Source organism: Anguilla anguilla, chromosome 3 (genome assembly GCF_013347855.1).
Source record: "Anguilla anguilla isolate fAngAng1 chromosome 3, fAngAng1.pri, whole genome shotgun sequence".
Lineage (NCBI taxonomy): Eukaryota > Metazoa > Chordata > Actinopteri > Anguilliformes > Anguillidae > Anguilla > Anguilla anguilla.
In genome coordinates this window covers 58,894,951-58,906,352 of record NC_049203.1, presented here as the reverse complement: position 1 = coordinate 58,906,352, position 11,402 = coordinate 58,894,951, and the positions used below count along the sequence as shown (strand labels likewise).

The window sequence follows — 11,402 nt, the reverse complement described above, 5'->3', positions numbered from 1 at the left end:
GCGTAGAGGGGCTGAAACGCAGCGCGAGATCCAGCAGCTCAAGCTTGGTCTACTTACTTGAGCGTAGGGGAGTTCAGAGAACGAGCTCACTAACATACACACTCACACACAGACTGACTGCGAGTTTGAACTATTTTTTTATATTACAATTTATCGATTTTTGGAGGGGGGTCTTCCAGGCTTCATTATTTTGATCCGTATTATACTTTTGTATAAAATGTATTGAATACGGAAACTTGCAGACGAGGTAAAAAAAAATTTGCGCGCTAAGTCAGTTTTGGGTGGATTTTTTTCATTTTGTAGAATATACTGTCATTCGAGAGGGAGGGCTGGGGCAGCCAAGCTTAAAAGAAGGCGGAGAGAGCGGCGACCAGGCGTTGTGTGTGAGAGAGCCCATCGCTCTATCCCTATGTGAATGTGTGTGCGTGTGCCTTTTTTCCTTCCTAGAGCTCTCATTGCTAATGAATAATTCATTAGCTTGGGTGACGTTTATTTCAGAGGCGGGTTTATGTAAATAGTTTGCACTTTTCTCAATACAGAGGAGGCGGGTTCATACACGCGCGCAGAGGAGAGGGTGGATTTACGTCGTTGGACGCACGCGTTTTCTCTCCTGGCTTTCTTGCAAAGCTTGTGATGAGTGGCTTACTGGCTTGTGCTCCAAGCTTGTAGCTACTGTCAGACAGCGGGGAAGTTATGCAGCCGGTGCTCTGAAGACGCATGTCTTTTCAGTGTACTGTAGATTATGAATTCAGGGAGCACGCCTACCGCAAAATAAATAAGACTAGTCTTTTAAGCAAATCAAGAAAATGGCATTCCAGAGTAAGTACATAGACAGCTAATATGTTTTGTTTTTCTTTTTTAAGTATCTATTGATGAGTTGTAGAAGCATATTTTGAAAGACTTTTCGTAATGTCTCTTTAATTCCCTTTCAAAGTTAACCGTCAGCTCCAGAATCAGTCTCCGCAGTACTGAGTGGAAGATGATCGAGATGTCAGTGGACAAAGAGACTGTTTTAGCTGGTGATGGAAGAGTGGACCCCATGACGCATCAGCAACCCCAACAGCTCACAGAATGTACTGGAAGCTGCACTAATGCCCCCAAATCTTTGGTGGCCACATCTGGTAGCTTGGAAGATGGCACCTCTTGCACCGTAGCTGCTTTTTCGGGTAGTGTGGTTCTGACAGAGCAGCTGACTAATGAATCAAATTCTTCTGGGGGCTGCAGCCGCACTGAAAGCATGGGCCTAGGGCCTCGGAACCATTTTCGCCCAAAAAACGGGCTGCAACAACCACAGCAGCAGCAGAAGATGAACAAGCGCCGTTACAGCATGAATGTGGGTTTCAAGCACCCGGGCTTCAGCAAGAGGAGGCGACGGGCTAACTCGGAGAGCGACCCGGTCTTGCCCACCAACTTCCTGCTGGGTGGGAACATCTTTGACCCACTCAATCTCAACAGCTTGCTGGACGACGAGGTGAACCGAGCCCTGAATGCAGAGACGCCGAAGTCTTCGCCATTGCCTGCTAAGAGTCGTGATCCCGTGGAAATACTAATTCCCAAAGACATCACAGACCCTTTAAACCTTAACAGTGCTGGGGGGAACAGTGGTATCCTTGTGTCACCTTTGAAGAGCGGGGGCAGGAAGAGACATCGTAACCGGCATCATGGAGGAGGAGGGGGTATGGCAACTGCACAGCTTGACCTCTCTTTGTCTGAGAGGGGTAAGCCCGCCGAGGGGTGTGTTGCAGCAGCTGGAGGGGCGTCCTTGCAATCACTGCCTGCATCCAGGGGTGCAGCAGCAAGTGTGGTTCCGGAGGCCCCCAAGGAGGGTGCTGTTCTCCACCTCACACCTGTTCCAGAGTCCCCTCGCCCATATGAGCTCAACACCTCTATCAACTGTCGGGATGAGGTTGTGCAGCCCATCCTGCCACGCAGCCAGTCACATGCTGTGACTAGCTCCACTGTCCAGTCTCAGGCACAAGGCTCGGCAAATTCAGTCTCCGTCTCATCCTCGGCCACCCACCAGCTTCCTTCCTCCCGGCACCGCAAGCGCCGGCGCACGTCCAGCAAGTCCGACTCATCGATCACCCCCACCCAGCCGGCTAAGAAAGGGAGCGTGGAAAGGGGGCGAGGACCTGGTTCAGGGAAGCGACCACAAACCTTCCATACACCAGTAGGGGGCGGTCGAGCAGGGAGCCTCCCTGCAAGTGGTAAGTCGGGCCACCAGCAGCTTCGGAATCGTCGCAAACAACAGAAGTTCCAGTATGGCAACTACAATAAGTATTATGGCTATCGCAACCTGGGTCTGAGTGAGGACTCGCGGTTGCGCGTGCTGAAGCCGGAATGGTTTCGGGGCAAAGCAGTGTTAGACCTGGGCTGCAACACAGGCCACGTGACCCTCACCATCGCCACCAACTGGCGCCCTGCCCGCATTCTAGGCCTGGACATTGACGGCGGACTGATTCATGCGGCACGCCAGAACATCAGGCACTACCTGTCGGAGTTGCAGGCACAAGAGGCCCGACGGACTGCGGTGGGGTGGCAGGCGGAGGAGGGAACAGGAGTCAAAACCCAGGAGGGGGGATTGAAGGAGAGGAAGAAGCACAGGATCCAGGAGCAGAAAGCAAAGGTGACTGAAAAGGGAGGAAACAAAATGGAGGACAAACAGGAAGCAGGACAAAAGCAAGAAGAGGTTACACCAATGGACACTTCAGGTCCCACAGAAAAGAGGGGTACAGGGAAGGGGGGGAAGGCAGGAAAGGTGGGACTGACAGAACGTGTTGTGGCCTCTAGAGAGCCCCTTGGAGGTCCCGTGAGCATAGGCCGCCCTTTTCCTATTTCACTGCGGATCTGTAGGGGCCCCATTGCAGCACCCCCCCTTTTACGCACCATCCCTGGGGACTTCCCTGCCAATGTCTCCTTTGTCAAGGTAAGGGCTTGTTGTGTATGGGCTTGATTATTAACTTAGTTGCATTATTGGTGAAAATGAAATTTTGGCCTCTGCCATATGTAATATTTCGCAATTCAATCAATGATCGCATGTGCTGGGATTGATTAGCTGCATGTCAGTGTTGTGTTAAGGTTGTGTAACATGCTCCATAGTTTACTTTAAGTGTTGTGGCAGGATACTACTTCCTTATCAGTGTGTTGGTATGTAAACAATATATTTGGGTCAGACATGGGTCAGAAGCTACCACAAAGCTTGTGAGAGCCTTTATTTCTCCAGGCCCTGATGGACAAATACTAAATTGTTACAAAATTGACCTTTTTCATAATCATCCCTTCAGAAGGTTGATTCACCCAGACACTGACCGTAAACTGTGTGTTCCGTCTTTGGTGTAGCATGACGAGAAGTGCCCCAGCTGCTTGTTAAAAGATGCACATTCCAATTATTTGTTTAGACAAAACTGGGCAAACTAGCATACATGGCTCAGAGTGTGTGTGTGTGTGTGTGTGTGTGTGTGTGTGTATACATACGTCTATACGTAATTGCAGTAGTTAGTCAGTGTGTATGTGTATTTGTATTTGTGTGATGGTGTAAAGTCCATATTCTTTGAAGTATCTGTGCTGGCACTGTACAGCGTAGCGGAGTGCTGTGTGAGGCCTACCAGGTCTCAGCCCCGAGCTGCACTAGTTTGCAGGCAGCTGTGACGGAGCACTCTGAGATCGCGTTTGTCTCTGCAGACAGCTGGAGTCCGAATGGAAACCCCAGCACAAGGGGCCTTCTGTTTGTGCAGCGTTAGGCCTGCACTTTTGTTTTGTATCTCAGCGTGAGGGTGGAATTTGATGAGCAGTTGATGGAATTCAGTATTTCCCCTTGCGAGTGGTGGATGGGGGGAGGGGTTGTTTGTCTCCTCGTCCTCTCCGAAAGACCTTGGATCACGCCCACTGCTGCACACTTCCCCTCTGCCTTACTGCTGACTTGCTTTATCTCTCTCTCACTCACTCTCTCTCTCGCTCACACTCACAACATGGCTAGTGTTAGCAGGCAGCTGAGAGAGAGAGAGACACTCAATGACTCTTCATGCATACGGTTGATTTTCGATTTTTATAGTGTGACTGTGTGAAAGGTGATTTAAAACCCCATGTTTAAGTCTGTGAGAGGGGATTTGAGGCATGTGTGCACGCCATTTAGTGTGTTAATGGGTATGTGGGTTTGCTGTCTTGTTTGTGCATGCATTTGTTGATCTGTGTGAGTGTGTATGCAAAAACGTTTGGCTGCTTAGTAGCTGTGTGTTAATGGAGGGTATTAATGTGTTGGGGGTGTGAGTATGACACTGTGTCTGCGTGCATTTCGGATTGCAGGCTTCAGCATGCATTTGTCAACAGCCCTCATTTCATTGGTGTTTGTGAAAGGTCACGTTTTTCCTGTTTTATTGTTACCCACAACTGTCAGGTTGTTACTAATTTCAATTTTGATAAGACAGTTTACTCATTATGCAGACCAAAGCCTGGTTGGATTGGATTTTATTATTAATGCCTGATTAGCCTGATAACAAAGCTTACATAGATGGTGGATGAGTTTTCTCAGTGTTAAGAAAAGGTCAGTACAAGAAAGAAAAAAGTTAGGCTAGTTGGTATATCAGTTTAAATAAATAGTTCACTATCACTCTGTATTGCTTGCCCAAAAGAGAAGATTGGAAATGAGTTTATTTACATGCACAAATTTCACTGCAAAAAGTCACTGTTGATTTGAAAATTGTGTACCCAGCATCCTCTGACTAATCAAAAAAGAAGAGTCAGATTGATTACATTTGTAAAATTTAATTAAGAGAAGCCAAGTCTTGCATAAAATAACTGAGTTTAAAACCCATGGAGTACCATGAGCATGTTGTGGGGGAAAGGAAAATTATTATTGCTAGTGCTTATGTAAGAAATAATAAATTGTGGATACTTGTGAATTTAGTCTCTGAACAATACTTTATGAAACAGCCTCTGACGTGTTTGTCATTCTGGATTTTGTAAATTTACATTTACATTTCTAAATTTACTACACTCCTCATGAAAGACATTTGAGCCCAAAAAAACCAGTAATGTGAACATGATAAATTATGATGGGATGTTTCATTGGCTTTCAGAAAGGCATGTCCGTACAGGTAGGCAAGAGGCCATTTCATAGGGAAACCGTTTTGATATGTAGCAGACTTTCAGGAATGCTGTAATGTAGAAGTAAGTCTGTATCAGAATTCAGTGAAGACTGGTGTTTGGGGTTGCCTGACAACCCCCCATGAACCTCCCTCCCTCCCTCCCTCCCTCCCTCGCAGGGAAACTACGTCCTGGAGAGTGACGCGCTCCTGCACACCCAGCAGCCGGAGTATGACGTTATCCTGTGCCTGAGCATGACCAAGTGGGTGCACCTGAACTGGGGCGACGGTGGGGTGCAGCGCCTCTTCAAACGGGCCTTCAGGCACCTGCAGCCTGGAGGAATCTTCATTCTGGAGCCACAGCCATGGGCCTCGTACGGAAAGAGGAAGAGGCTCACGGTGAGAGAGGGCTGAGGGAGGGAGGGAGGAGGGTGGAAGGGAGGGGAAGAGCAAGCGGGAAAGAGGGAAAGGCACCGAATGAGAATGGGCAAAGGAGTCTGGACGGGGAAGGAGACAGCATGAATTTGGGAGGAAGACCGTAAGATGTGGACAAAGTGGGAGAGATTAAAAAAGGATTTAAAGTTCAGACCAAGAATCTGAATGTGTGTGGCACTGTGGGCATATACAGGAATGAAAAGCCAGTGGGAGGATAGGAGATGGTTACATAGCATTGTGGATTTGCAGAGGGTTGTGAAGATCTCATACAGCTTCCGTATTCTTATGCAAAGATCTTATGATAACCTCTGAATAAAAAAATCCCCAGCCACTAAACCAGGCTTTGGACAGATTACTCAGTTATATGATTCATATAATGTAAAATGAGGACATTCAACAGTGTTAGATTAACATATTGGAGAAAATCTGTTTTCCGCTGCACATAGGTTTATCCTGTACTGCTGACCAAGGCTGCAGTGCATGGTTTTGGTCAGGTAAATACCTTTCTGAGTTTCTCAGAGTGAACTGAGGCAAAGGAAAGTCAAAGTGTTTCAGTTCATTTGAGTTGAGAGTTCACATCCAGTATGTTAAAACTGGGCTGCCGTCTTCATTGTCATCCATTTTGTCATTGTTCTGTTCCAAACTTGACATTTATCAAGCACTGAATATGATTTGCAGGGCAGGACAACTCCAGTCCTCAATGACCTGCTGGTTTTTGTTCTTCTTGAGGTTTTCATTGTTTAATTGAAGTTATTCTTTGGAAAAGACTTCAACTTACCTGATTTACTAGGTATGGTCCATTCAAATGAGTCTGGAGTGAACAAGCCTTGTAATGGACATACTGTGGATGGACAAGTTTGAGGACTGGTGTTACCTGTCCTCAGTATGCATATTACACTGCTCAGTTCTCCCATGGATTCATTTGAGGGAAGCATTCATTCAAAAATGTTATTACTTGAGATTTTGGATAGGCAGGCTATTTAAATCTTTGTGAGCCTCTATACTCGATAGGTTTAGATGTTTGAGGCTTACAAATCATTGGCTCATTTGAGCTTGTTGCCCACTCTGCGCAACTGCAGTACAAAACTTTAATTGGTCAAAATCAGTGAGTGATTGATGGGTCAAGAAAACACGACCCACAGTAGGGTTCATCAAGCTGCAAATGGGAATGGAGGAAAGCTCATTCAAGCCTTGTCAGTTGCTGTGACAAACCACAAAACCCGTGCTGCCCAAGGGAGAGGAGAGTGCAGAAGTAGCTCTCCCCCCTTTCTCCCACAAGCCTCTGCTGTGCTGGTCTCCAGGGCCCTTGGCTGCTAAAACCAGGAGGTTGCTGTGCCGGCTCAAACACATTAACATCATCCCTGCAAGTCAAAACATACACATCCTTGCTCATTCTCATGCTATGTGCCTGAGAATGAAAAGACTGCAAGTAGTGTAGCAATCCTACATTGTTTTAAATGTGAAGTGTAGCAGCCATCTTAGATTGTAGCTTCAGTTATGATTTGAAAAACTTAAAAATGTGTAACTGTTTAGGTGCTCTAAATGATGACCATGTTCTCATGAGGAGGTTTATCTATGTTCAGATAATGGTGGAAAATAGCAGGGAGCTGTCCCCTTCTCATCTTGTGGTAAATACAAATGTTTGTGATAATTTTATTTTTCCTACCTCTCCAGGAGACCACCTATAAGAATTACTACAATATCCGCTTCAAGCCAGATCGGTTCACCTCCTACCTGACATCAGAAGTGGGCTTTTCCAGCTATGAGCTCCTTGGCACACCTAAGAGCTCCTCCAGAGGTTGGTTCCCTTCCACTTCCAACTGTCTCATCCATTACAAACCTGCCTCTCCATCAGTAATTCTCAGTATTACAGAAAGGGAGCCAGAATGGAGAGTGGTGATCAGAAGATGTCCTGTGTTATGAGCCAATAATCTTGCAAGACATTACTAAAACAAGTTTAGTTTTTATAAATTGTAGGAGGGTTGGGCATGACGAACATGACAGGTTTTTTTTTTTTTAAACTCATTTTTACTGCTTCATTCGGAATTCCCCATTCACTCCACTTGTTGAATTATTGGTATTTAGACCCTACACGATTTCACTTTATTTATGAGAAGAATAATAAGGCTAAGTATGAAATATTGCTTACCAGTAAGTGTGTGTAAGGCTTTATAGAATACAATAACAGTTCACAGCTGTAGCACATCTCATTTATCCCTTTGTGCTGTGATTGGCCCTGTGGACTCAGTTAGCAAAGGCATTACCCAGGGAGGGAGACTTTCAGTTGCCAGGGAGCTTCCTGACTTATTGCTGAATTTCAGGGGCCTCAGTCGCAAGCCTCTGATCTGCCCGCGCTTGTTCTCTGACATGGTAGCTTTGGCAGCCGGTGCACTGCGTCCTGGAAACAGAGCCACTGACTTCTTATGTTTCTAATCCGGACTGTACCCACGCTGTCTGAGGCCTGCAGCCCTGCAGCCCTGCAGGACTGCTGACAATTGGCTCTACTGTCACCAAGGGAGGGTTCCGGTCTGCGGGGATGATGGCATCTCACTGTGGACCAGTGACCCTCCCCCTGGTTGACAGAGCACTCCCAAGTCCTCCTGTTAAGCTGTGCATCAAGGGTCTTCCTCTGGCTCGTGTCCGTGCGAGCCTGCCTTGCAAACTGCAGCGCGATAAGAAGTGGGGCTTGAGGAGAGGAGAGCACGTAACTTGTCTGCCCTCTCCCGGTAAATATGATCTGGCATTCCAAAATGGGGAGCGGGGTGGGCATAAAAAACGGAATTCTTACATTTGTTAGTCTGAATCAGAAGCTTACAGTAAATAAATGAGTCGAGAGCTCTAATTGGATGTACAAAAAAAACATCATAATGTTGTGCCGTTCCTTAATAAACTGGATAAGAAATGGTTGTTTTTTGCCAAAAACCTGTAGGTTTCAAGTAATAGGCTTATGGTATGTGATCATTCAGGGATCTCATTTCCAATGTTCATTAGGGGACCTTGCATCTTGAATACACGGGCCCTATTTTTATTTTTGGTTTTCTTCATTGTCTGCTGTATGCATTGGCAAATTCACCAAATTTGGCAGGCAGGCTGGGACCTCTGCCAAATGCTTAGTACAGCCATATGGACCTGTCAGAGACCTGGTGGTGGCCATTAACTGAACATTAATAATAATTAAATAATTAAAATGATTAAATAATGCACACACATAATTAAAATTTGTGGTATGTTCCAGTGGTGTGTAACTTCGTACAGATATTTCCCTTGCTGTACCACCCATTTGTCCAATTTACATTGACTGGTTCCCCAGCCTTGGATTTCCTTCTGTATATAATCTTTGATAATTGTGTGCATGGTTTTAGGCTTACTTGTTTTTAGTTTTAGGTTTTAGTTTTAGACGTGATTTGATTGGCAGCTATAATCAAATGTATGTGTGCTTGCACAATTCCAAAGAAAGTGTCCTATTACTCTGTCATAGTTGGCTAGTGGCTAGGCTCGAGCCTGTACTTGGACCAAGAGCCTTTTACACACAGAGCAACATGGGGAGGTGTGATGTGGTGTACACGATATGTCACTTCATGACTTGACAATGATTCATGCAGATAGTGTAGCTTGACATTCTGTTCATGTACAATTGAAATGGTCATGTTTTGATTAAGAAGCAAAGTGTCATATGCAGATGAGCGTGTTTATACTCTGAGTACTGGAAGAGGTTTGTGCATGCATAAATCTGCAAGTAATAATGGGCACTCAAACTGTAGAATAACATGCAGCCTTAAGCGAGGAAAAAACTGCACATAAATTCACTTTAAAAGTGTTTATGCACACTTTCATTAAAATTGCGTAACTCTGAAAAATACTGACTAGCATATTTTGTCTGAAAAACATTGGTTGTTTTTTCAAATCTCATTTGACCTTATAGGGAAAATCTATTTTGCGCAAACAAGGCATTGTGGCTTTGTTATGCGTGTTCTGGTAGGTTGATGAAAATGTAAAACGTAGAGGGGTTTCCTGGCGTGTGTGTCAACAGCTGTACTTCAGACTGCTGCACAACCTTCTTTGAATAAACGATAACTGTTCTTGCATTACTGCCACTATTACAGATTTTCCATCAATCACGCCTCTACTGAAAGGCTGTTAGTATTTCTCTGTTGCCACATCGTTATTTGAGTTAAACCTTTGTCCGTCTTGCAGGATTTCAGAGGCCTATCTACCTGTTCCACAAAGGACCGTCTTGCTCAAGGAAATGACTCATTTGGAAGATGAACAAACATGGAACCTGAAAAGAATCAAGACTTCATTCATCCACCTATATCTGAAAAGCCAGCATAACCTTTTTTTTTTTTTGATGGATATTTTTAACTTTTGAAAAATGGAATGGGAGAGGTTTGGAAAAAGGGGGAGAAAGTAGAGGGAAGATAAATGCTAAGGTGTACATCCAACAGACATGCTTTAGATTTATTTGCCTGTTTAACAGAAACTTGTAATTTTTTTTAAGATTGTGAAAAACTCAGAACAGACTACTAACAAATACACACACACATACACATACACAGCATTGAAAGCATTATGCTCCAATTCTACGGTTTCTATATAAAAGTGCAGCTACAAATCTTTCTTTGTGAGAAAATGGGTATTATCCTCACGCGTTTGTTTCTCACTGTGGATCTGCATCTGTTCGAGGTGATAACACTGTAAAGATGTGACAGCTCACTCTGTTCAGTGTCGGTCCCTGTTCACTGGCACACAGTGCTTTATGTAACTGCCAGCTTCTGAAGCTGCTGGGTGATGAGATCACTTTCATTCCCTCTGACCGGGGGAGTTTCATAGAAGAACTGATGAGGGGTGCCCAACTTGGTCCTTGGTCAAGCTGTGGTTGTCTTTTGAAGGGGTGGTTTTCTTTTGCCAGCTGGGATGAACCACCCATGTTCAGTGTAAAACCTTAGCTTTATTCTGGACAGAGCAAGGTAAATAAGTGCATTGAGGACAGGCAGCTTTGGGTTTCTGTGCCGCTACCTCAGTGCTAAGACCTTTGGAACATTGTCACAAAACATTGTACTCATTCTGAGAATGTGTCAGCTGAGGAGGTTAACTTATGGGGCGCAGACATGACCCGCCCACCCCCAAGGAAAGTGATCGAAACAACACCTGAGGTGTGACTGAAAACCAGGTGGTCCTGGAAGCCTCAAACCGTGATGCCAAACAAAGGCCTGAAGCAGTACAGCCTGTCCAGCCAGCATGGGCTTGCACAACACGTACCGATTGTACTGCAGGCCTCTAGTGCTGTGGAGGACACACCGTTGGACTGTATCGCTCCATTTTCAAAGACCTGTTGAATCCAGGCCGCACTCAAGAGAGGATGACATTTCGGTGCAAAACGACCCTAATCTTACACATTGTAGACTGTTTATTCTGCAACCAACTCTTGTGCATCAAAAAAATAATTAAAAGGAGCACTGCTTATCTTGATACTCACCAGGTCTAACCCGTTTTGGAAGCCTGTTTTTACATTTTTTGGATTTGTTGGGACTATTAGATGCTGAACATGACTTTTGGTTGAGAGAAGAATGGTGCCATGTGGATCAAATGTGTGGGGACCACGTTTCCCCCCTCAGCATTAAATCATAGCACTATTCTCATCTGCATCAACTGCTTCATTTTGCTGTGAAACCTCAGAGCGTTGGTCACCAATGTGTTTCTCGTGTATTTTTTAACTACATTTGGAGGAACACAGTTCAGCTTGGTTTGTGTGTGAGTTTGAGTGACAGGGAGGTCCGTACTCATTTTAAGATCATCTTCCCTCCAGACGGTCACAATTTAAAGGTTTTTGAAAACGTTCAATGTTTTAAACAATGAAGAGAAAAAATAAACCTGTTTCCAATTGGA

At 45.1% G+C, this 11,402-nt stretch overlaps 1 protein-coding gene across 2 annotated transcripts; it reads left to right on the top strand.

Annotated features, from left to right (window-relative positions):
* The first annotated feature begins 19 nt into the window (after positions 1–19).
* Positions 20–11,402, top strand: si:ch1073-157b13.1 (7SK snRNA methylphosphate capping enzyme). 2 transcript variants are annotated; one of them, XM_035409704.1, is made up of 6 exons: positions 20–247; positions 540–819; positions 935–2,926; positions 5,262–5,480; positions 7,191–7,314; positions 9,711–11,402. In XM_035409704.1, exons 2-6 carry the CDS (start codon positions 718–720, stop codon positions 9,764–9,766), a joined length of 2,493 nt encoding a protein of 830 aa, XP_035265595.1. In that variant the 5' UTR covers positions 20–247; positions 540–717; the 3' UTR covers positions 9,767–11,402. The 2 variants fall into 2 exon arrangements, with proteins under 2 accessions (XP_035265595.1, XP_035265594.1); XM_035409703.1 differs by having other exon boundaries at positions 20–819.